Here is a 27,302-nt window from a genome sequence, read left to right on the forward strand (position 1 = left end):
TAAAAATATGCTTACCCCCATTTTAATGTACCCCAAATTTGATAGGAATAGTTATTTTTCACAAAAAGAAATCTAAGTGCTATTCTTCACCACTTCATAGCAGCAAATATGCACCTGCCGCAGCTATTACAAACCCGATCCCCCATGTCTGGACATCTTTAGGGGGGTCCCAGGCACATTTCCCGAAAATTCCCTTTTTTTTTTGTAGATCCAATTTCGCCGGGTCCCGTTTTTGCTCCTTTTAAATTGAATACGGTGATAAGCGGCACGCGCCCGATACTTTATCCCCACTCTAACCTCCGATGTGGAGCGAAAAGTCCAGCACGGACTTTTCGCTCCCAAATTGAATACCCCCCCTTAGACTCAGGGTGAGTGCTGGCCCTGTTCATTTGGTTGTGGATAGATCCCCTTCCGTAGATGTACCCTGATGTCATCAGTTGCTGTCCACCGTCATTCCCTACCATGCACGTGCACCTAGAGGGGCAATATAAACCTGTGGCGAGCGAAGCGAGACCGCAAGGGGACAAGTTTCTGCTTTTGGTGGACTTCATGAGCATGGAACTGCGCTTACTCCCTCACTCCACGACACTTCCAAGTACAAATACTGAAGGGGACTTATACACAACCCTGTACATTTAGCAGTGAGGAAGGAGGACAATCCCTTGCACTGTGGAATGTTAGGAGGAGCCTGGTGATCAGAAAACACATCAGTCTGTGAGAAATGAAAGTGAAAGTCTCTGCAGAAGTTATTCTAGTATTTCCTGACAGTGACACTCCACAGACAGACAGACAGCACAAGCAACAAAGACTGCACAGCCTCCATTATTTCCTCACACTCCACAGGCACACACCACAAGGGCTCACAGCAGCCCCACTCACACTCCGGCCCTCAGCATGGGGGACAGCAACTACCAGTTCCCTGTGGCCCTCAGGTGGGACGAGGGGCCAGAGAGACTGAGACAGCTGAGGAACAAACTTCTTCTGTATTTCCAGAGTAGGAGAAAGTCGAATGGAGGCGAGTGTGAGATCAGGGACACGGGGGGCTGCCAGGGGTACGTCCTGATACACTTCAGGCAGGAGACGGGTAAGTACTAAAGACTGGGGAAGGGGGATTGGGGAGGGGGCAGACTATCGCCATGGAATATGCTGGTGGTATATAAATAAATGTTATAATAACACCCAGATATAGGAGGAGAGGGAGGGTGAGTAAGTGCAGAAGACTGAGGTCCCCTCGTACATGAATAATGGGGGGGGGGGCAGCGTTTATAACAAACATGCAGCAAAAAGAGATGAACATTGTAATTCAGGATTGTAGCTGTTTATGAAGATTCCCGGCTCTATTTCCCCTCAGAATTCATCCCTGAATAACACGTTACTGTGGCGCCTGATTCGGTCGCGTGCAAAGTGGCCGCATCTGCGATTTCGCTGATTGCGCATGCCCGGCGGATCTGCCGGTAGATTCAGGGCAGGATGGAAGTCAGCTGGATCTCCACCTGCGGCAACTGATCATTTACACTTAGCAGAACTTTGCGGTGGGCGTGCAGACGAAATTGCGGCCTATTCAGGGGTAAATGCATACTTGCCTACTTTTGAAAAAGCATGTCAGGGAGAGTGTGTGAAAGCAGCACCTATGACCGCGGCAGTAAAGTGGGCGTGTACCTGCTACATCTGAGAGGCGTGTCATACATGTGATGGGCATGTACTGCTACATCTGAGAGGCGTGTCATACATGTGATGGGCGTGTACTGCTACATCTGAGAGGCGTGTCATACATGTGATGGGCGTGTACTGCTACATCTGAGAGGCGTGTCATACATGTGATGGGCGTGTACTGCTACATCTGAGAGGCGTGTCATGTAATTGATTTACATCCAAATGTACACAAGCCCCAAAGCAGTTAGTATGATCTGTTTGTTAATGAAAACACACTGATACATTTCAGAAAATGCATGTAGCCATAGGGATCATTGGGGTAGATGTATTATAGCGGCACTTAACGTGCCGCTATAACGTTTCCCGCTTCGCCTCTTTACCAAGGTGAAGCAGGAAGCACTACTGATGAGATGTATAAACATCTCATCGGCCGGAGAGGGGGAGCGTTAACTCTCCCCTCCGGCGCTACCCGCTAGAGACAGCAGCGCATCAGCCTAGTGCTGATGCGCTGTGTCTCTGTCCCAGCCGGCTCCACTGAGCATGCGCTGGATCTCGCAAGTATCGCGAGATCCCCGCGTGGAGCCCTGGAGCCGGCAGCCGCCGCAGCAGGGACAGCGCTGTCCCTGCTGTGGGGATAGGCTAGCGCCAGGCTGTAGCTGTCGATAACGACAGCTACAGCCGGCCGAACGGCCGTTCGTACATGACCGTTCGTACATGGCCCTGCCGTCGGCGCTGCTATCCACTACAAGATCTGAAAACGACTGCACGATTATGACATACTACGGCTTTCCATTGAATTATATATTTTATGTTGATGTAATTACTATGTAAGATTTGACAGTTTTTTTATATAATTAAATTGTGGTGTCTGACAGCACCTGAACTAACTTAGGCCCTCATTCAGAGCCGTACGCTCTGAGCAGAGCGCACGCTCTGAATGAGGGCTGGGCTCCATTTTCATGGAGCGTCCTCCTGGACGCTCGTATAGCTGTGGGTCACCACCCACAGGCTATACGAGCGTGCATTGTGATGGTCGCGATGGTCGAGACCATCGCGACCATCAAATTTGCGAGCCGGAGCCTGCGGTTGAGGTTTTCAACCGCAAGCTCCGGAGTGATTTTGGCTCTATCAGAGCCAAAATCACTCCCACTGACATCACTAGTGATGTCAGTGGGCCGGCTTCTGACGGGAGGCGTTCCCGTGGGAACGCCCCCGTCAGGGAGGCACGCCCCCGGCACGCCCACCAAAGGGGGCGTGCTGTCAATCAACACTGACAGCACGCCCCCTTTGATCGGACACAACGAGCGAAGGACTTTCCTTCGCTCGTCGCGTCTGGCGCATGCGCACGACGGAGCTCCCTCCGTCGTGCGCATGCTCAGTCCATAACATCGACCCTCTTGCGAGCGGACAGCCGCTCGCGAGTGGGTCTGAATCAGGCCCTTAGACAGCTGTCTTCACCGCTCTTCTCCCCTAAAAAGCATAAATTCGCCATCCTGAGATTGGCGAATGGATTATGCAAAACTTTCTGTGCTTCTATGAATTGTGCTCATCTTACAAACGTACAGTGATGCGATTCATCCACGGAGAGGGGTAATGAACTTACCTACTGTCCTGGAATGTCTCCACATTTCGGGGAGTTTTCCCTGACTACCAATATTACCCCGTATTCAATATGGAAGTAGGCGAAAACGGGACCCATCGAAACTTGAACAGGCGGAAAGTACTGTAAGTTATGGGGAAATCAGCCTGACATCCCCCAAATGATGCCCTGACATTGGGGTTCCCTATGGTACCCCCCAATTTGGCTTGCTGAAGGTATTTGGTATTTTTAAACGGGCTCAATAGCTGCTAAATAGCATTTTTCTATACGTGATGCAGAATAGTATTCTGGAGTATTTTTTCCAGAAAATAACTTATCCCAGCAAATTTGGGGTACTTGAAATGGGGGTCAGCATATTTAAAATTTGCTAAAGTGAAGTTGAAAAAATCGTGAAAAATCCACCTGCCGCAAGCACCTGCAATCAAAAAAACACTTGGGGCATACTTGGGGACCCCCCCCCAGAGTCAAGTTCGCTAGTTTTTAACTTTGTACACCAACTTTTTTTTTTTGCCCCCTTTTTCAAAGTAATTTTTTGGGGTGTCCTTAAGTGTTTATTTTTTTTTTTTTGACACACTTTACCTTTGGGGGACTATCTGAAGGTTGCAGGGGGGTTCCCGCAACGTTGCACCCCAAAACCCCAATTCTGCACTTTTTTTCCGCCTCCCATTCATAGGCGAAACTTTTCCGCCTATTATATTGAATTGACTTTCCGCCTAGGCGGAAAGTCTTTCAAATTGAATACAAGGTAAAAGTCAAACAGGCGAAAATGACGTAATCGGCGAAAAGTTTCCGCCAAAAACACTCGAAAACGGACTTTTCGCCTCAAATTGAATATGGCCCATAGATGGAACCCTCCCAAAACTTTCTCGCATCCTCAGTGAAGTGGGCGGGGATTAGATCATGTGAATCGCATTATAATGGCCCCGCCCCTCATGGTGATACAATTTGCTTCATTACACCACAGGAGGAGGTTGCCATGGTGGTGTGAATACTTTTGGCATGCCCTCTGCTCTACCTACGTGGACCTCCCCTCGGGCAAGTCAACAAGTATGCCCTTTGGGTAGTGTGTGCTATGGGCAATGATATTTGTAAAAAAAAAAAAAAATACCGGAGTGGCTAATATGGTCCCAGCTATTGTCAGACAAAGAGGTAGTAGGTGGCAATGCACACATCAGCCAAAATACCAATAGAATATCAAGGTAGTATATTAAAACCAGATATAGATGTGTATTAAACAATACAATCATAAAATATCAATAACATGCTGGACAATAGCACGGGACCATCACCATTCGTTTATTAAACACTTGTGCCTTCTATATCATCTTTTCGAAGGGAGACCACCCCCAGGCACGGTAATTGAACTTCCTATAGACCACTGCCGCGGGGATCAGTGAGATCGCTTCCCCGGACAGGCATAGGAAACCGCTGCCGCGAGCAATCACCCACTGCTGCCCAGCACATGAGATAAGAGGGGGGGGGTGGCAACGCCAGACCCAGGCCTCCACGGGCCCCGCCAACAAGTCCGGGTAATTTGAACCTGCCCCCCCCTCCTCACTCGGCGCCCCTGTGCGGCAGCTACATACATCTAGCTTACGGTGACATCTATTGCAGTTTCTTTTTTGTTTATTGGTACATTTCTCCTGTCCCAGCTATTGTGGTAATACATGATGCTGCCACACCGCCAGCGTGACGTTACCACACAGAGGCATAGATTGTCCAGAGAGTGTAGCAATCAGGATCCACCATGGGTACACACTTCAGGAGCTGGGGGAATTGCTTTAACCCCTTGCCAGGCACTAACGCATGTGATGGGACCGCAGCCAGGAGTGCGTTACATGACCAGGTCGCATCTCATGCGTTAGTGCTGCTTCTCCGGACCACCCTTGTGTAATGGAGGAACACGTGCAGAACGGATCTACTCCACCTCCTCAGGCCCCCTGGGAGTGATGCGTCGGTCTGTGACCACCGACATCACACCCAGTATCACCTCCCAGAATGCCGTGCAAACGTGCGTGTGTAGAGATCAGCTGCAACAGGGAGGACTGATGACCAGTTGGCCCTGCATCACGTTCCACTGCGCTCTACAAGAGGCGAGGGGGTGGGGTTAGGCACTGGGAGGGGAGGGTTACTATATGACACATGGGGAGGGGGGTGTGGCTAAATTGTGGAGCCATTGTCCCTGGGGATGAGGGTGGGGGCTCTTCCACAGGGACACATATTACCACTAGGGGGTGGGGGTAAATATTGCTGGGGATTTTTTTACACTAAGGGGGGCTATTTTTGATGGGGGATGGGAAATTACATTTCAATGGGGGCATATGGACACATATGTTGGGGGGGGGGTGCATAACATCCAGGAGGTATATTTATTTTTAAATAAAATATTTAAATATAGTTTTAAAAATACTATTTAAACTTTAAAGAAAAACGACAATTTCTGTGCGGTTTTGCCAAAAAAAAAAAGTCAGTTAAGTGATTAGCAATATCCAATTAGCCCCAAACATTGTTCGGGCGCTAATTGATCCCCACGATCGGCGAAAAAAAGGGTTGTTTTTTTTTAGATTATCCCCGTTTTTCGACAATATTTTTTTTCACCCTATCATATTATTTCGAACAAAATAATGGGATATATCTCACGAAAACACATAGGATCCGTGAATTGCTCGCAGACTTATGTGTTTTCGCTTTTTTGGGGGTGAACAAACGGCACTTATCGTGGATTCTTTTTCGGGACACATCAGGTCCCGAAAAATATCCACGATAAGTGCCAGCGTCAGGCAGCACTTCAGGGATATTAGGAAAGCCCCGCCGTGATCAATTAGCAGCGCTACTTTAACACTGCTAATTGTATACCATCCTAAGGCGGATAGAATCGTTTATCCATCGTGAATGAGAACTGAAATGTGCATCAACAAAGGTCACTCAGAAATGGAAAGCTGCAGGACAGGGGGAGGCAAAATGTGACACTCCACCTGCTGTGGGACTACACATCCCAGCATGCTCTGACACATATTTTCTGTTTGGGTATGCTCAAACTGTGTCAGGGCATGCTGGGATTTGTAGTTCCACAGCAGCTGTAGTGCTGCACGTTGCCTACCCTTCTGCTGTAGAAGAAATTGGTATGGCACAGCCAGGACACAGTCTGCCTCGCCCTACCGGATCTACTTCCACCACAACAACATACTCCTAATGGCAGATTGGTATCACGACTCCCTGCACAGCCACCAGCCAGCAAAAAAAAGTGCACTTGAGTTGAAACCTTCTTCTAAAATAGTACTAAAGGCAGAAATAGTTCCATATACTGCGTTTGGAAATACATATATCACTATTTTAGTAAAGATGATGTCCTAGGTCTTCAGGATATCCTAGTAGAAGGCCCAAATTCCCAGACATAGGGCTGCAATAAAACAGAGGGCAACATTGGGACTTGCTAAATTAAAATATTGGTCCATGTAAATAATACATCTGAAATGCTTCCCAAAGCAATGACAGCGCAACCCTGGGACTGGGATTTTTCTCTTTCATCCTATGGAGAAGACTGGGCCGTGGTGCTACTATAGAATATTCTATACCTGTATCTGTCTTCTAGTTTCCCTTTCCACAAGGGAGTAATTCAGGCACAATTTATATCTTTGGCACAAAATTCCTCCGACCCTATATTTGTCCCTCTGCCTCAGAAACACGTGAGAGGTGGCTCAGATTTAGGAGGCCGCAGTTCCCGGGGTGAGTGTTTCTAGGCTTGTAGTTTGAAATTCAACAGCAGAGAGTGTTTCCTTTAGGGGACAACATAGGCTCTTTGCTGTTTATTCACTAAGCGGCAGCTTTGCCAGGGCCGCAACTAGGGGGGGGCTAGAGGTGCACGTGCAGCGGGTGCCGGAATGCAGGGGGTGAAAAAGGGATGACTCACGGTGGCATGGGGGCTGGAGAGTCAGAAAATGGCCATCCAAAAATGGCCACCGACAAAGAGGAGACAGATGCTAGAGGTCCTACTGGACCTCTTGTGTCTGTTAAGCCAGTGCAAGTGCTGGGAGAAGATGCTGAAAGCTGCATCTTCTCCCGTGAAACCCCCTGGCAACGAGCATAAACCCCATAGTAACGAGCATGAAACCCCCTGGCAACGATCATGTAACCCCCTGGCAACGAGCATGTAACCCCATGGCAACGAGCATGAAATCCCCTGGCAACGAGCATAAAATGCCTGACAATGAGCAGGTAATTTTAAAGTAGTTAGAAGCCTTACTCTGGGGCATAAAATGGTGTCGTGCAAATATGTAAGTGGCACTTTGGTAATAGGCATTACAGTGTGTGGCATAATGTGTAATGGGCATTATGGTGTGTGGAATAATATAAGTCACTATACCAGGAACGTTTGACTAGTGCACTGCCTTATGGAGGAGCAAGGACAAAATCCAGGTACGGGAAAGGAGGGGGTCACAAAATTGCTAGCTTGCCCCGGGTGACAGATATCCTAGTTTCGGCCCTGGCTTTGCAGAGCTTCCCCTTGCCGGCGGTTCTAGCCACGGGTTTTAAAAGGGCAATAATATAATATCCACGATTAGGGGTGATTTGCTTTTATCATTGTCCTTTTAAATCCTGCAGCCAGAACCGCCTACAAGTTACTCTTTATTGTTTAGTGGTGGAGTCCAGCAGAATCATGTAATGAGCAGAGCAGAATGTTCTGGCTATACCAGCAGCTTTCATAGTAGGGGTGAAAAAAATGGAGGCTGATTATCTCCACACCCTGCACCCAGGAGAGTTGTCCCTCCATGAGCACATACCTGTACAGATATGGCCAGCTACACCAATGACTAGCGCAGCGATCTCGCCATGCGTGGCGCGTGACGGACTCCCGTGTTCGGAGATGCGCATTTGCGTCTCCATAGGAATGAATGGGAGGTGCACTCCCGCGATCGGAGACGTGCATTAGCGTCTCCATACGATTGAATGGAGACGCACACCCGTGATTGGGGAAGCGCCATAGCATATCGTGTCACATAGCGCGATGCGTCCACATGTTTGTGGTGCGATCAGCCACAGTGAACTTGGGCTCATATGTATAGTGGTCAGATGGGCTCTGCCAGGCATTCCCATTGATGGTATATTGTGTGAGCCACAAATTGGATAACGTCTTCTCAAGTACATGAGATCCACAGGCATTCTGAGTAGATGACATGACCGGGCCATGAGATTTTCATCTGATTTACCTGTTCTTGCCAGCGGCGACGTTGTCCTGCGTTCTTAAAAGGATAAATACAGAGGGGGGCACATGTGCTGTTGGTGGACTGCCCAATGCGCTCGAGGTACACAGTCATTCTCAACATGTTGGTGGGTCTGTCATGGCTTCTTACTCTAAGAAAGGTGCAGTCAGTGGGGCAGACACTGCTTAGCGTTAGAGCCAGTCTCGGCATAGGGTCTGAAAGATTTGTGTCTTTTTGTTTGAAACAATGAAGTTCCCGGCTACTTTGTTTGGCTTAGCCGGGTTACTCCTGTTTTTGACAGATGATTAGTAACTCTAAAATTCCCCTAATATAGTTGCAGTTCCGTCTTCTGTATAATGGGAGTAGTTCCCTGTGTGCCTTTGTCATGGCGCAATGCCACATGTAACAGGGACAAAAGAGGAAGCCATCGGGGGATTGTAAATGTAAGTTATGTATTATCCTAGTAACAGGAGATAAAGAGCTTTTCTCACAGGTTTATATCTCCTATGTTTCAGTCCGGGACCAGGTTCTTCAGAAAGAGACTCACGAGCTGGCGCTGCCGGGGGGAAAGACGATGAAGCTGGAAGTGAGATCGGCAGATGCAGATAATGTGGGAAGCGGTACAAGGACAACAACAGAGGTGCTACCCAAGGTGGGGTGTATATAGCTACAAAGCAAAAGAAAAGGCATTGGGGGTATGTAAAGAACAGTGGGTCTGATTCAGAGCCGGACGCTCTGACAGAGCTCTGAATCAGGGCCATCCTTGTTTTTCAGAGCGGCCTCCTGGCCGCTCGCATAGCTGTGGGTTACCATCGGGCTTGTGACGAGACCCTTGTGGTAGGGTCTCGTAGCCGCAAGCCCTAGAGTGCTTTCGGCTCTACCAGAGCCGAAAGCACTCCCACTGACATCACTTGTGATGTCATTATGCCCGGCCCCAGACGGTAGGCGTTCCCATGGGAACGCCTCCGTCTGGGCAGCGACTCCCTCGGCCCGCCCACCAAAGGGGGCGTGTTGTCACTCAACATCGACAGCACGCCCCCTTTGATACTAGATCCGGAGCGACGGTTTGCCTGTCGCTATCCGGGTCTCGCGCATGCGCACGACGGAGCCACCATCGACCCGCTTGCGAGCGCATAGCGCTCGCGAGCGGGTCTGAATCAGGCCCAGTGTTTCGTAAAACTCTCTTAATTTTTGCCAGGGGATTTAAAGTGGTTGGCTTTACCCATGAAAAAAATGCAGCTTTCAGTCTTGCTGACGGAAATGCCAGAAAACTGGCGGTTTTGACAAATCACTGATTGTTACATTTCCACCATCATGTACATAGAACGAAGCCTCACTACAACACTGTGCATCACATCACTGATAGAACCGAAGCCTCACTACAACACTGTGCATCACATTACTGATAGAACCGAAGCCTCACTACAACACTGTGCATCACATTACTGATAGAACCGAAGCCTCATAACAACACTGTGCATCACATTACTGATAGAATCGAAGCCTCACTACAACACTGTGCATCACATTACTGATAGAACCGAAGCCTCACTACAACACTGTGCATCACATCACTGATAGAACCGAAGCCTCACTACAACACTGTGCATCACATTACTGATAGAACCGAAGCCTCACTACAACACTGTGCATCACATTACTGATAGAACCGAAGCCTCATAACAACACTGTGCATCACATTACTGATAGAACCGAAGCCTCACTACAACACTGTGCATCACATTACTGATAGAACCGAAGCCTCACTACAACACTGTGCATCACATTACTGATAGAACCGAAGCCTCACTACAACACTGTGCATCACATTACTGATAGAACCGAAGCCTCATAACAACACTGTGCATCACATTACTGATAGAACCGAAGCCTCACTACAACACTGTGCATCACATTACTGATAGAACCGAAGCCTCATAACAACACTGTGCATCACATCACTGATAGAACCGAAGCCTCACTACAACACTGTGCATCACATCACTGATAGAACCGAAGCCTCATAACAACACTGTGCATCACATCACTGATAGAACCGAAGCCTCATAACAACACTGTGCATCACATTACTGATAGAACCGAAGCCTCATAACAACACTGTGCATCACATCACTGATAGAACCGAAGCCTCACTACAACACTGTGCATCACATCACTGATAGAACCGAAGCCTCACTACAACACTGTGCATCACATTACTGATAGAACCGAAGCCTCACTACAACACTGTGCATCACATTACTGATAGAACCGAAGCCTCACTACAACACTGTGCATCACATCACTGATAGAACCGAAGCCTCACTACAACACTGTGCATCACATTACTGATAGAACCGAAGCCTCACTACAACACTGTGCATCACATCACTGATAGAACCGAAGCCTCATAACAACACTGTGCATCACATCACTGATAGAACCGAAGCCTCACTACAACACTGTGCATCACATTACTGATAGAACCGAAGCCTCACTACAGCACTGTGCATCACATCACTGATAGAACCGAAGCCTCACTACAACACTGTGCATCACATCACTGATAGAACCGAAGCCTCACAACAACACTGTGCATCACATTACTGATAGAACCGAAGCCTCACTACAACACTGTGCATCACATTACTGATAGAACCGAAGCCTCACTACAACACTGTGCATCACATTACTGATAGAACCGAAGCCTCACTACAACACTGTGCATCACATCACTGATAGAACCGAAGCCTCACTACAACACTGTGCATCACATCACTGATAGAACCGAAGCCTCACTACAACACTGTGCATCACATTACTGATAGAACCGAAGCCTCATAACAACACTGTGCATCACATTACTGATAGAACCGAAGCCTCACTACAACACTGTGCATCACATTACTGATAGAACCGAAGCCTCACTACAACACTGTGCATCACATTACTGATAGAACCGAAGCCTCACTACAACACTGTGCATCACATTACTGATAGAACCGAAGCCTCACTACAACACTGTGCATCACATTACTGATAGAACCGAAGCCTCACTACAACACTGTGCATCACATTACTGATAGAACCGAAGCCTCATAACAACACTGTGCATCACATCACTGATAGAACCGAAGCCTCACTACAACACTGTGCATCACATTACTGATAGAACCGAAGCCTCATAACAACACTGTGCATCACATTACTGATAGAACCGAAGCCTCACTACAACACTGTGCATCACATTACTGATAGAACCGAAGCCTCACTACAACACTGTGCATCACATTACTGATAGAACCGAAGCCTCACTACAACACTGTGCATCACATTACTGATAGAACCGAAGCCTCATAACAACAATGTGCATCACATTACTGATAGAACCGAAGCCTCACTACAACACTGTGCATCACATTACTGATAGAACCGAAGCCTCATAACAACACTGTGCATCACATCACTGATAGAACCGAAGCCTCACTACAACACTGTGCATCACATCACTGATAGAACCGAAGCCTCATAACAACACTGTGCATCACATCACTGATAGAACCGAAGCCTCATAACAACACTGTGCATCACATTACTGATAGAACCGAAGCCTCACTACAACACTGTGCATCACATTACTGATAGAACCGAAGCCTCACTACAACACTGTGCATCACATCACTGATAGAACCGAAGCCTCACTACAACACTGTGCATCACATTACTGATAGGACCGAAGCCTCACTACAACACTGTGCATCACATTACTGATAGAACCGAAGCCTCACTACAACACTGTACATCACATTACTGATAGAACCGAAGCCTCACAACAACACTGTGCATCACATCACTGATAGAACCGAAGCCTCACTACAACACTGTGCATCACATCACTGATAGAACCGAAGCCTCACTACAACACTGTGCATCACATTACTGATAGGACCGAAGCCTCACTACAACACTGTGCATCACATTACTGATAGAACCGAAGCCTCACTACAACACTGTACATCACATTACTGATAGAACCGAAGCCTCACAACAACACTGTGCATCACATCACTGATAGAACCGAAGCCTCACAACAAAAGTCTTTGTTAAAAAACGGGGATAAGTTTTCACCATGTAATGGCGGAAAAAAGTGCAGTATTGGGGTTTAGGGGTATAGGCTTAAAAAAAATAGCCTGCAGCCCTGGAAGTGTCCTCTAAAAGTATTGTCTGTAAAAAAAAATTAAAAAAGTTCCTTAGGACACCCCAAAAAATGTACTTACATTTTTTTGTGAAAAAAATAATATTGTGGGACAAACTTCAAAACTAGCGAAATCGACTCCAGGGGGGTTCCCAGGTATGCGGCAGGTGTTTTCTAGAATGCGGATGGCAGCGGAAGGTGCATTTTTGAAGAATTTAAAAAAATTACTTTAGGGACTTAAAAATATGCTTGCACCCATTTTCCTGTACCCCAAATTTGATACCTATTTAGCTTTTAAAAAAAAGCAAAAAAAAAACTATGCCTAAGTGCTATTCTTATTTAAAACCCCGACTACCTTCCGCAGGCCAAATCGGGGATACCCATAGTGATCCCCCATGTCAGGACATCTTTAGGGGGATGCCAGGATGATTTCCCGAAAATTCCCAGGATTTTTCGATACTTACCTTTCCGCTGTCTCCCGTTTTCGCCGGATCCTAATTGAATACGGGGATAAAGCGGATACGCGCCTGATACTTTATCCCTGAAAAAACGGCGATGATGGCAAAAAGTCCGACCTCTGACTTTTCGCCCCATATTGAATATGGCCCTAAGTGTCTTTGCAAAGGGGACCAGAGGGGAACACTCATGTTCTGAGTTAATTGCATAAAATATGCGCATTAAATATAATCTATTAATCTATACTATACTATACTACTTGTCTCACTAGCTATTGCTCATTTTTGCAGGAGTCCAGAGTGAGTGACGTGATGTTGTCCCCAGGTAATTTTATTGAAATACCTATTATTTTATTGTTACATGTGGGTGATAACTGGACGGTTACCATGTGGACGTTAGGCACAGATCCGCCTTGTGAGAGTGTCATGGGAGTGCCATGGGGGTGTAGCCAGACTTCTGAGGTGTGAGTGGGGAGATGGGACGCCTGGATCTTTGCACCCAGCATGGTGCACACTAATGGTGACAGCTGCGTCCGGAAAATAAATGGGCGGAGCTAAGTATTCACATGAATGAACGGATACCATTAAGCAGTAATGCCAGTCGTGGAAATTTGCATATGTCGGCACTTTCCAACTCAGACTCATTATGTGTAAGAAACAGATAATAGGCCTTTAAGCGGGGTGTAGTAATTATGTCAGCATTACAGATTTTGGGTTAGGCTGCGGGTAAGGGTAGGGTTAGTTTGAATTTATACTGGTGTGAAGGATCTCTCTGGTAAATTGGTGTAGTGGGATAATACATTATTACACAGAACTGTTCCTGGATAGTCGCGTTAATCACCCATCTGGTTTTCACACTTTTCCTTCTAAGCCACGCCCCTTCCCGCCCTTTCCAATACTTTAAATTACCTCAATGTATAGTGACTGTATCAGGGCAGTATAAAACCTATAAACACAATGCAGATGTATATGTATGAAATAGTATCTTTACTTACACAATAATGTTATACTATATTCAGTAACACAATATTACGTACTGAGCATATAATAGTGCAACACAGATGATACAATGGGCCTGATGCAGGTTTGCATGTAAGCCTGTTTGCAGAGCGCATCTTGTGTTTTCGCACTGTGCGTGCTCCAGAAGCAAGTGTGCGCAAGTACGAGCGATGCACAGTCAGGGTATAAGAGATAGACAGTAATTAGATAGACAATGTCTAGATAGACACCAGATGTTAGACAGTCAATAGTTAGACAGGGACAAAATTCAGACACACTAAAGTTTGACAAGGTCGACAGGTACAAAAGGTCTACAGGGTCAAAAGTTCGACATGGAAATGGTCGATACAGAAATGGTTGCCATTTATAATTTTATTTATCCCTAATCTTCACCCTAACCCTGCCCTTGGTGCCTAATCCTAACTGTCTGGGTAAGTGCCTAACCTTCCAGTAAATGCGTAACTCTAAATCTAACCCTAAAAAAAAAATGTATCGACCATTGTTGTGTTGACCATTTTCCTGTCGAACTTTAGTGTGTCTGACTTTTGTCTCTGTCAAACTTTTTTCCTTGTCTAACTATTGACTGTCTAACATCTGGTGTCTATCTAGACATTGTCTATCTAATTACTGTCTATCTTTTATACCACACCCTGTGTAGACATTGTCTAACTAATTACTGTCTATCTATAGTCAGGAACCCCACAGTCATACGTACTTCTTTCGTATTGTATGCCACTGAAGAGTTGGTACTGGTAGTAAAGGGCCATAGCTCCGTCTGTCTGGGCGTCTCAATGCCACTTCGGGCTATAGAGTTGGCTGTGGGCAGGTGTTGTGATGGCGGCTGGCACTTCTCCTCACTGTGGTACAGGCGGGTGCCACTCCCATAGGAGCATGCGCTGATCTGTATGAAATTTAAAGGGGAATGTGGGATACATTTGAATTTCCTCACTGTAAAAGGGAGGCTGACAAGTGCCTGAGTATTAGGTCTCATCCTTAGCTCCAGTGTTCCTGCTTCTAGCTTTGCTATTATTAGTTCTACTAACCTGTTCCTGACTTCAGCGAGTCAGTCTGTCTGTTACCGTGAAGTTTTGCTACGCTCCAGCACATCTCCTGTTCTTTGTTCTGCCTCCTACCCACTGTGTACCAGCCCCATACTAGGGATCCCGGACAGAGGGCCGCAACCTGCGTGTCGGGAGCCGTGAAGCCCAAACTACCTTGTGGGGGTCCCTGGTGAAAACCCCGGCACATTAGACTCCGCGCCTCTGTTCTTGGTATTAGTCGGTCCCACTAGCACGGGTCAGCATCCACACTATCACCTTTGAGTTACAACAATATCTATGTGTAGGAACATTAACCATTACCACTAATAATATAAATACTGTACACTACAATGCAGGACAGCAAGCTACTCACTACAGATCTTTCCAAAGATCATTCCCAAAGCGTTCTTTCCCCATAATAATACCTATATAATACATACTCCTATACACAGTATGACTTTCAAGTACATCATCATTGTGCACAGTACAACTTCACTATGAATGTACTGTGTACAGTGCAACTTTACTGTCTACAACTTTACTGGACATAGTATGACTTCATGGAGTATATCTTCACTGCACATAGTACAGCTTCCCTCTACAACTTTACAGAATACACAGCACTCGTCACTGAGTATATCTTCACTGCACATAGTACATTTTCTCTGAGTACAAAGAAAGTCTGAACAATACACTTCACTGAGTATAATGTCACTGTACATAATGCGGGTGTGTTATATGTTGTCACACATTCATCATGTCAACAGGATTAGAATGTTGACAAAAAGTTTCTGGTGGTCCAGTGGTGACTTACCTTGTTTGGCAACTCCAGCGGTGTCTTCCAGGTCTGGTAGTGACATCATGATTATTTCCGCCTCATCCTGCAGCAGTTCCGGCAGTGTGTAATGCTTCTAACCCTCCCCCTAGTGCCTAATCCTAACCCTCCCCTCCTGTAGCCAAACTCTTCCCCTAGTGCCTAACCCCAACCCTCCCCTCCTGTAGCCTAATCCTTCCCCTAGTCCTTCATCCTAACCCTCCCCTCCTGTAGCCTAACCCTCCGCCTAGTGTCTAACCCTCCCCTTCTGTAGCCTAACCCTCCCCTAGTGCCTAATCCTAACCCTCCCCTCCTGTAGCCTAACCCTCCTCCTAGTGCCTAACACTAACCTCCCATCCTGTAGCCTAACCCTCCCCTCCTGTAGCCTAACCCTTACCCAGTGCCTAATCCTAACCCTCCCTTCCTGTAGCCTAACCCTCTGCCTAAACCTAACCCACCCCTAGTGCCTAACCCTCCCCTCCTGTAGCCCAACCCTTTCCCCTAGTACCTAACCCTTACCTTCCGCAGTCTCTCTCTCTCCCCCTAGTGCCTAACCCTCCCCTCCTGTAGCCTACCCTCTCCTAGTGCATAACCTCCCCTCCTGTAGCCTAATGTTTCCTTCCTGAAGCCTAACCCTTACCCTTCACCTAGTATATAACCATAACCTCTCCTCATGTAGCCTATCCCTACCCCTAGTGCCTAACCCTAACCATCCCCTCCTGCTGCCTAACTTTCCCCCTAGTGCCTAACCCTCCCCTCCTGCTGCTTAACCCTTCCTCCTAGTGCCTAACCTTCCCCTCCTGCATCCTACCCCTATCCCCCCTAGTGCCTAACCCTCCCCCTAGTGCCTACCCCTAACCTTCCCCTCCTGCATACTACCCCTAATCCTCCCCCTAGTGCTTAACCCTAACCTCCTGCTGCCTAACCCTCCCCCTAGTGCCTACCCCTAACCTCCCCCTCCTGCATCCTACCTCTAACCCTCCCCCTAGTGCCTACCCCTAACCTTCCCCTCCTGCATCTTACCTCTAACCCCCCCCAGTGCCTAACCCTAACCCTCCCCCTAGTGCCTAACCCTAACCTTCCCCTCCTGCATCCTACCTCTAACCCTCCCCCTAGTGCCTAACCCTCCCCCTAGTGCCTAACCCTCCCCCTAGTGCCTTACCCTAACCCTCCCCTCCTGCATCCTACCCCTAAGCTTCCACTCCCTGCAGAATGTAGATGTTTCACATGTTGACATTGTGAACATGTCAACATTCTGCCGATGTTGACATTTTCCATGTCAACATTTTAACAATGTCAACATCACAGCGGTCGACATTGTGGTTACGACATTTTGAATGTCAACATGGTGACTGCATCCCCATGGTACAGCTTATCAGCATACAACTCCGCTGGTTACAGTACAACTTCACTACTCCATTGCACACAGTATAATTAATTTATGGAAAACTCAGATTTAGCCGGAATGCGACATTATAGTGCCCTGGGTGAGAGACAGAACCAAGGTGCTCCTTCACCGCCACCTGTTTAGGCAGGGAGGGTAGTAGTCACCTTTGGCTCAAGGCACCCTAACGGTCCAGGTTTAAGGATGTCCATGATTAAGCACAGGCGATTTAAATAGTACCTCAGTCAGTGTGAATATACCATCTGTGCACAAGCCTGGATATCCTTAAAACTTGGACTGTTAGGGTATCTTGAAGTCCGAGTTTGGGAACCTCTGGTCTGTTTCCACTTCACTGTTGAATGGAGCATGCATGGAGGAGCTGACAGTAGTGACTCTAGTCAGCACCCTCTCTCTGCTAGATGGGCCAAGTGGTTCTTATCTGCCATCAAATTCTATGTTCCTATGTTTCTGCTCTGCTCTATGGGCCTGGTTCAGATTTGCATGCAAACGCCATTGCAGCTGCAATCTCTCATGGATCGCAATTGCAAAAATATGCTAATGACTCACTCGCCGTACAGTGCTTAGAGACGCCCACTGACAGCATCTCACATCCGCTGCAACATCGAATGCAAATCAGGCAGCCATCAGTAAGTCTAAGTTCTCGCTGACAAAGCGGGTCTCCAGACACGCGGAGGGCTCATCTGCTGCAAGCAAGGACGCAGTGGCTAATTTATGCACTCCCAGAAAACAGCCACCCCCCTTTACCTCCCCCAAACGCTGACTACCTGTCACTTTGCGAGTGAATCCTCTATCGAGCGTAATCGCAAATAAATTGATGTTGCACAAGCGCCGTGGCTAACAATCGATCAAGCTCCGTAAACAACAGCATTTGTATGCGGATCTGAATCAGGCCTTATGTCTTTTACGCACCACTCTCATTCTCGCTTATCAGGAGATCCTTACCCAGTCATCCGCTCGCTTGCAGGCATCCTGCCGTGTGTGGCTCCAGCATGTCTGCTAAGAAGGTTGCTTGGACAATTTGCATTGGATACAAAGTACATTTATGCATGGCTATTATTATTATTATCATTTATTTATATGGCGCCACAAGTGTTCCGCAGCGCCTTACAAAGTACATAAACAAATAGGCATACTTGCCTACCCTCCAGATTTGGTCGGGAGCCTCCCGAAAATCGTGTGCCGCTCCCAACCTCCTGGAAAGGCAGGCAATTCTCCCGGCTGCCGCCCAACCCTCCTATCCCCCCCGCAATGACCCCTGCAACCCCCGCAGCGGAGGGGGCCGGTGACGCGTTTCGCGTCATTTTGGCCCCGCCCCCTGCTACACAATGCCTATTTTATCGGCATTACATAGCGGGGGCGGGGCCAAACTGACGCGATCGTGTGACCCCACCACGCCTTCAAGTGATGTCACCCACCCGGCAACTCCCCCTTGTTCTGGCCACGCCCCCCCTGTCCTGCCGACCTGGCTGCTCCCTCCCGGAAGGAGCAGCCACAAAGTCGGCAGGTATGCAAATAGGTTGACCAGTGACTTACAGTACAGTACAATACAGGACAAGGACATGGATAATATACAATGCTACAGTAGCGACCATAACACCCAGATAAGCAACAGAGCATAAGCAACCAGGTGTTAGGTGCCCTAGTGGGGAGTAAGAAGTAGATGAAGGTAGAGTAAGGAGAAGCACAAGAGGGTAGAGGGCCCTGCTCGTAGGAGCTTACATTCTAAAGGGGAGGGGCAGAAAAACAGGGGTTACACAGTGTTAACTTCACAGTTGCTTGATCTATGATTATATTAGTTTGGCTGCAGCAAGGGATAATTAGAGTTGATCCTGTAGTATACTGGTCAACAAGGCTGTATCATCTGCTGGTCAGTAATAGTGTTTTGTCAATGTGATTTCAGGGCCCATTTATCAGTGATCACTTTTGCAATGCGATCTGGTCGTGATATAAGCACCCATGATGGCATTTCAGGACGCGGTCATACCGCCCGAATGTATTAAATTTCACCCACAAGGACAGCGGCTCCGTCCCTGCGATGTGCTTGGAGTGAAGTGACCGTGTCAGCGATGTCTTCTCTCCTGTGCCGGGACTCCTGTGCATGCGCGGTCATCGCATTCCGGAGCTTGGTAAATCCGACAGCATCACAGTGGCTGCTGTCGGAATTGGATGGACAGCTGCCGATATCGGAGATCTCTCCTGCGGCGTGCCCCCCTCCATAATACATCTGGGGGATACTAATTATTTGCGGTCATTTCCAGAAAACACACGTTTTCGCCAGGGAATATGCCACAAATAGTTTATAATAAATGGGCCCCTTCATGTCATATGTCTTGGTTGGTGATCGATATGTGGGTTTTAACTGCATCGGTTTTTAATTTAACAGCTCCACATGAAGCACATAAGGAAATTAGATGTGTAACACAGGGCCCCCCTTCCAATGTGGTTCTGATCCAGAACATCCAGGAAAACTTCTCAGCTGAGATGTTAAACCTCTTGGTGGAGAACATCAGTGAGAAGAGCGAGGACGGAGACTTCTACGTGGAGAGGATTCCCGAGATCAGCTCCGCCGCCATTACCTTCACCTGCGACATCGGTGAGGCCTAAATCGTTTTATAAAACCAGAAAAGGCAAATTGCAGTAAAGAATACATTTGTTTAATATACACTTCCAGTAAAGTTAATATACTGTATGTTAAAGCGCACTACTACAGATTGTGAGGCACAAGCCGATCGTCCCAATAAAGCCAGGGACATGCTAAGTAAACGGCGTTCAATTTGACATCGTGATCTGCAGAAAGCCTGACTGTCGGCAAAGTATTCACTATCCATTGGAGCCCTATGCAATTAAATATACATACAGTATGCAGCATTCGGACCGGATAATGTGTTACATTTTAGGACTAGGAACATATGGACAGCTCCGCAAAATGTAGTCGCATGTAACACTTGTGATTTAGGTGCAAATCACGCCCCATAATGACCACATTCTTGGTTTCTGCAGGTAGACCAAGAGGCCCATTTATCAATGATCGCTACTGCAGTGCGATCTGGACACGGTACTAGCGCCCATGGTCTCATTGCAGGATACGATAATAGCGCCCAATTGTTCTAAAAGGGACCCGCAGGGACAGGGGTTCCTAAAAGGCTAAGGGGTCTATTTACTAAACAGTGGCCCTGATTCAGAGCCGCTCGCTCTGACAGAGTGCTCGCTCTGAATCAGGGCCGGGCTATTTTTATTTTTTTTAGAACGGCCTCCTGGCCGCTCGCATAGCTGTGGGTGACCACCCACAGCTATAGCGAGCAGCCAGGAAGATGGTCGCGATGGTCAAGACCATCGCGACCATCGGGCTTGCAACGAGACTCTTGTGGTAGGGTCTCGTGGCCGCAAGCCCCAGAGAGAGTTCGGCTCTAACAGAGCCGGAATCTCTCCACTGACTTGTGATGTCAGTGGGGCCGCCCCCAAACGGAGGCGTTCACATGGGAACGCCTCAGTTTGGCAGCCACTCCCCCGGCCCGCCCACCAAAGGGGGCGTGCTGTCACTCAACATTGGCAGCACGCCCCCTTTTTTGCGAGACCCGGAGCGACGGAGTGCCCGTCGCTATCCATGTCTCGCGCATGTGCACGAAGGAGCCGGCTCCATCGTGCACATGCGCACTGGCCCACCATTGACCCGGTTGCGAGCGCACAGCGCTTGCGACCGGGTCTGAATCAGGCCCAGTTTTAGAAGACAGAGTGAAAAGTGATAAGGAAGTGATAAGGTGCCAGCCAATCAGCTCCCACCTGCCAGCTCACAGGCTGTGTTAGAAAAATGACAGTTGGGAGCTGATTGGCTGGCACCTTATCACTTACTTATCACTTTTCACTCTGTCTCCTAACACTGCTTAGTAAATGGACCCCTTAAAGAGCCCATCCCTGCCATGTACTGGGAGTGAAGTGACCTCGTTAGCGCTCTTTTAACTCCTGTGCCGGGACTCCTGCGAATGCGTAGTCTACAGACCACACATGCACAGCAGCCATTGCCAGACAGCTTAAGCTGCAGGGACCCAACCTTGGATGGAGATAAAGTAGACGGAGATAAAGTACCAACCAACCAGCTCCTAACTGTCATTTTTCAAACACAGCCTGTGACATGGCAGTTAGGAGCTGATTGGCTGGTACTTCATCTTCCTTCACTTTATCTCCAGCCAAGTCTTAGTAAATAAAGCCCCAAACTTCCAGAATAGTATTGCATCCCATATAGAAAACTTTGGGGGTACCGATGCTGGCGGAAGTGGTGGAACAGCAGCAATATCTGCTGCGATCCGTCCATAATACATATGGGGGGATACTTCATATTTGCGGGTATCCCCCGGAAGCAGATGTTTTCGGGGAGTAAACCTCAAATATTAAATGATAAATGGGCTCCCATATGTCTAATTTTATATGTGCTTTCATGATCATTTGTTTAGTGACATTTTGGTCCATAATGCTCAAAGTTCACAGTAATCTTTTCTTTTCTTCAACCAGATATCTGCAGCTTTATCCAAAGTTTGTCCAAGAACCCCAGAGCGAAGCAGTTCAAATGGACGGCGAAGCCTCTAGAGGATACCAGAGCCATCAGGGCCGAGGGGCTGCCCCCCAACACATCCGAGGACCACCTCATCATTTATTTTGAGAGCCCAAAGCATGGAGGGGGCAGTGTAGAAAAGACGGAGATGTTACCCGAGGAAGACGCAGCGTTGGTTACATTTCATGATGTACAAAGTGAGTGACATGGCGTTACCATTGCTGTATACTGGAAACCGGGTGATAAAGAATCAGTCTTATATTACATAGGCCAGTTACATTATATAATCAGTTATGCACAATCTGCACTTTACCCCTACAGTGGCGTCACTAAGGTGCGCCTACTCACCCCCAGTGCTCGATTTCTTGCACGCGTTGAAGGCGCTCGCTCAAGGGGCCGCCTGTTGTATGCCATTTTGGTGGCGTGATCGCACGTCATGCCCCTCACCATGCCCTTCACCTGCTCCAAATTTGACCACATGCAACTCTGAACTTTCACTTGCTACAAAATAACCCCAAATCCCTTCAGACCGCCACTTAGTGAGAAGGGCCCCATATGCACTCATAAAATGCTCTGTAAGCCCTCAGACCCCCACCGGCCCAAGTGTACAACAAGGGATGCAGTTTATTTGCCGGTAGACGGGATGCCGGCAGTCGAAATACCGTCGCCGAAATCCCACCACCCGGCATAATGCCGACGCCGATATCCCAAAGGACATCAGGATACCGGTGTTGATACCCCGACCGCCTGAATACCAAATGCCCGGACGGCAGTAAGTATGCGCGGGGGTAGCTGGGGGGGGGTAAGATTAGGCACCCCTTGGAGAGATTAGGTACCCACCAGGGAGGGTTAGGCTAGGGGAAGGGGGGGTTAGGGTTAGGCACCACCGGGGGGGAGGTTAGGATTAGGCTCCCCCCGAGATGGTTAGGTTTAGGGTGTGGGAAGGGAGGGTTAGGATTAGGCACCTCCCAGGGAGGTTAGGGATAGGCACCACTAAGGGAGGGTTAGGGGGGGGGGAGGGGAGAGTTAGGGTACTTACCTGTGCCTGTCGGGATTCTGCATCATTCAGGCTTCCAGCATCAAATGATGCAGCAAAATACTCCCATTCAGTCTGTGTGGTCTAGTTAGTAAAAAAATCCTAAAAGTGGTAATATCAGCTTTACAGGACTGTCCCAATAATCAAAGCGTCACGCTTGGCTTAACAGAATCCCCTACAGAGGGGATGGAAGCTGAGGTCCCTGGAGGAGAGGGAAGCCAGGGGCGTGGGCCCTGAATATAGGATCTCCTCATCCACAATATCAGACGTTGACAAGACCTGTCCAAAGGGCGCAGAATCTAACCAACTGGGAGGTGTTCACCAGTGACCCCCCCAAGCGGGATATGGGTATGTAACTGCACCCAGCTGGCAGGTCGTGGCCCTTTGGACAGGTGTCTGAAACTGTGGGAATAGAGACCAAATAAGCGATGGCCCAAAGGATGTACTTCTACCAGAGGTACCTGGATACTAACACGGGTCGGAAGGCAAGTGCTTGAGGCACTGTAGAGCTGAGGAGTAGCCCTTATCACTGTGTCCTGATGACAGAGTATAAGACACACAGGTGCGTCAGATGGTGGTACTAGTGTCGTCCACCAGCGAGGTAGTTGGACGCCCAGTTGCATCAGAAGTAGGTACTTGTATTGCACACTGGTGAGGCATACGGACGCACAGTTGCATCAGATGGTGGTGTCCGTATTGCACACAGGTGAAGTATTGGGACGCACTATTACGTCAGATGGTGGTACTTGTATCGCACACAGGCAAGATGTTCAGACACACAGTGGCACAAGGAGTTGGTACTAGATACTCGATGAGATCACGTAGGGAACCTTTAACGGGGCAGACAGCAAGTATACACAAGGTAGCGACAAAGTTGCACAGGCAACTTCCTTTCGTCTTTAGACTGGCTTTATACCCTAAGGTAGCAGATCATTGGTGGACAGCGTCAGCTGACCACCACCATGCTTCCATTGGGTAAAGGTTAGTCAGGTGATGTAAACTGTCATGGCTGCGCCCATGACGGCAACTGCAGCAACCAGCCACAGCACAACTCATGGATGTCCACGTGGTTCTCGCCGTCGCACCTGACCCTAAGGAAGCCGACACTGTGGTGAGTAACGGCCGATCCTAGGCTGCAACCTGACACAAAGTCAGCAAGTATGACTATATCACCATCTATTCTATATTATTCTATATGGAAACCAATACACGTACTGGAATAACTTCAAATTAGCAATTTACTAGCAAATCAGTAACTGCTGCACATGATAACTGTTTCTTATAGAGACCCTTATATAAATCTAAAGCAATAGCTCCTGATAAATTAAATATATGATTTGTGCAGTACCCCATATTTTTTCTCATCAATAACCCTAAATGCACAATACTGACGTATGTGATGGCTTCACTGTATACTTCTTGCTAAATATATTTGCGCCTTATGTGTTGCAGCCGTTAAAGTGACGCTGTCACAGAAACATACCTTTGGCAAGAAGACGATATCTGTTTATCCCTATTATCCCGCCTACGAAACAGCCCTATACGGGAAGCAGAGACCTTGTATAGAAAAACCGCAGCCCCTCAAGCGTCCTATAAGTCCGTACATAGTGGAATTTATCTTGAGCAATGCTAAATTAAAACAAAGCATGGAGACAAATATGGTGGCTAAAAACTGCAAGATCACATGGCCAGAACCAAGCTGCCCAAACCCCGAAATCACATTATGTTTTTCTAGCACCCTGGCCAAACATCTCAGGACCCTGGCCAAGGTAATGCGGACTTGGAATGAGGAGGTCTCAGCTGAGTATTCACTTATTATTTCAAAGTACAAAGTCATAGACTGTAAAATGATTCCCTCAGTCTGGGAAGCCATCAAAGAGCATATCTCCAGATCCACCTATGAAGGGGTGTTGATCAAACAAGACTCTACCGGGGAGAAGGTCTTCCTGGCCGGCTCATCGAAGGACGTTACTAAGATTGAGACGACATTCAGAAAACTGGTAGAAGAAACCGCAAGACAGGTTGAAAGAAAAAAACAAAGCTCGTCCATGACTGTAGACATGTCCCCGGCCCTCTACCAGATTATACGCAACAGTGGTCTGGAGAAAAAGATACTGGAGGGTGTCTCAGAGCTGAAGATGGAATATGACACGTCGGCAGGGGATCTAAGGCTCACTGGACTGCGAGAGGAGGTTCTTTGTGCCAAATGTGAGATACTCAATATTAAGCAACAAATGAAATCGAAAACCATTGAGTTGAACCCACACGCCTTCCAGTTCCTGATGTGGGCTGATAATCAAGAACTGTCCTGTCTGCTCTTTGTACGCCACAATATCAACGCTATGGTTGAGATTGAAGATGGTGCCGTTAAACTGATTGGTTACTCAAAGAAAGATTTGACAGAGGCGGAAGAACAAGTTAAGCAAGAATTAATATGTAAGCGAATTCCCATTGATGACAAGAGCGTCCTACGAATTCCACAGTGGAAAAGACTTCACTCGGACCTGTCTGAGTCATTTAACGCTGAGAGATGCACCGTTCTCATAGAGGAATTCCCTGCCGATGCAGAGACTGACGTAGTTATCACTGGTCTCTCTACACCTGTACAAAAGAGCTACAAAGTGATCCATGAATTTCTGGAGAAAAACTCTCCAATGCAGAAGAACATCCAGGCTAAGTCGCTGGCAGTCTTGCAGTTTATCAAGGAGGAAAAGAAACAGATTTGGGAAGATTTAAAGAGAATTAATGTGAAGATTGCCATAAGAAATAGAACCATACAATTGACAGGTACAAAGCTGTATGTACAGCAGGCAGCTACGCTCATTGAAAAGGTTCTTTCTTCTCTCTATTCCGACATTTTGCACATTGATAAACCAGGATCTAAGAAGTTCTGTATGTTAAATGAGGAGGTCTATGTTACAATGGCAAAGAATAAATTCAAATGTCTGATATATTTACAGAAGGATGGAGAAGAGGAAATTGCATCTAATGAAACCAGTCTGGTTGAGGCCCAATATCAAATAAAGCTGCCAAATGGCATGACCATCTCGGTATATAAAGATGACCTGTGTCTTCAAAATGTAGACGTTATCGTTAACGCAGCCAATGAGGACTTAAAGCACATCGGAGGTCTGGCACTGGCCATGTTGAAAGCAGCGGGTCACAAACTCCAAGATGATTGTGACCTTATTGTAAGTAAGGAGGGTAGTTTGTTGACTGGTGATGCAGTCATTACGGATGCCGGTAATTTGCCTTGTAAGCAAGTTATACATACAGTCGGACCAAGATGGAACTCTAGTTCACCGAGAAAGTGTGAGAGCCTTCTACAGAGAGCAATAAGGAGCAGTTTAGAGCTGGCCGCAAAGAACGGTCATACGTCCATTGCAATACCAGCTGTCAGCTCCGGTATTTTTGGTTTCCCCATCCATACTTGTGCACAAAATATTGTAAAATCCATCAAAGAGTACGTGGAGTACAAAGAGAGGAAAGACTCCATTCAAAACATTTGTTTAGTGGACTTTAATGATGAGATAATTGTAGCTTTAACTAAGAGCTTGAAAGAAGAGTTTGAAGGTCAGAACTTTGATTTCTCCCCAAAGCAAAGAAAGCAAAGAGCCGAGATGAGTCCACCCAAAAAGAGAGATTCTGGGCCGAGTGCATCTAATCGCCTACAAATGACAACTGGGAACATGGTCATCAAAGTCAAAGAGGGATTTATCCAAGCTGCAACGGTAAGTATTATTTACACCGGTCATTGTGTGATGGACGATTTTGAGCTACATGTTGGCCATATTTAATATTTATTATTGATATTATAATTAACTTTTATTTAAATGGTGCCACAAAGTGTCGGTAGCATCGTAAAAGGCAGAAACAATACATTGTCCCTGATTCTGAGTCACATGCAAGTCCAAATGCGCACAGATCTTCTGGATATTTGCAAACTGCACATGTGCCATACAAACGCCCAAAACGCCCAAAGCGCAAGCACTGTACTTGTATACTTGTACATGGGGGGAAACGCCCAAAGCGCAACCACTGTACTTGTACATGGGGGGAAACGCCCAAAGTGCAAGCACTGTACTTGTACATGGGGGGAAACGCCCACAGCGCAAGCACTGTACTTGTACATGGGGGGAAACGCCCAAAGCGCAAGCACTGTACTTGTAAACTTGTACATGGGGGGAAACGCCCAAAGCGCAAGCACTGTACTTGTATACTGGTACATGGGGGGAAATGCCCAAGGCGCAAGCACTGTACTTGTATGCTTGTACATGGGGGGAAACGCCCAAAGCGCAAGCACTGTACTTGTACATGGGGGGAAACGCCCACAGCGCAAGCAGTGTACTTGTACATGA

The 27,302-nt window shown here is 47.5% G+C and overlaps 1 protein-coding gene across 1 annotated transcript in view; it reads left to right on the top strand.

Moving 5' to 3' along the window:
- Positions 1-757: 757 nt before the first annotated feature.
- LOC148475085 (protein mono-ADP-ribosyltransferase PARP14-like) overlaps positions 758-27,302 on the top strand; it is a 114,452-nt gene continuing 87,907 nt past the window's right edge. The window contains exons 1-6 of the mRNA XM_088457744.1: positions 758-1,084; positions 8,970-9,106; positions 13,396-13,429; positions 19,746-19,955; positions 21,869-22,105; positions 24,397-26,675. Coding sequence (XP_088313870.1) covers positions 895-1,084; positions 8,970-9,106; positions 13,396-13,429; positions 19,746-19,955; positions 21,869-22,105; positions 24,397-26,675 — 3,087 coding nt within the window. The 5' untranslated portion in view covers positions 758-894. The remainder of the gene's footprint in view (positions 1,085-8,969; positions 9,107-13,395; positions 13,430-19,745; positions 19,956-21,868; positions 22,106-24,396; positions 26,676-27,302) is intronic.

The sequence above is a fragment of the Taudactylus pleione genome, unplaced genomic scaffold (genome assembly GCF_031769625.1).
Source record: "Taudactylus pleione unplaced genomic scaffold, aTauple2 ptg000781l, whole genome shotgun sequence".
NCBI classification, from domain to species: domain Eukaryota; kingdom Metazoa; phylum Chordata; class Amphibia; order Anura; family Myobatrachidae; genus Taudactylus; species Taudactylus pleione.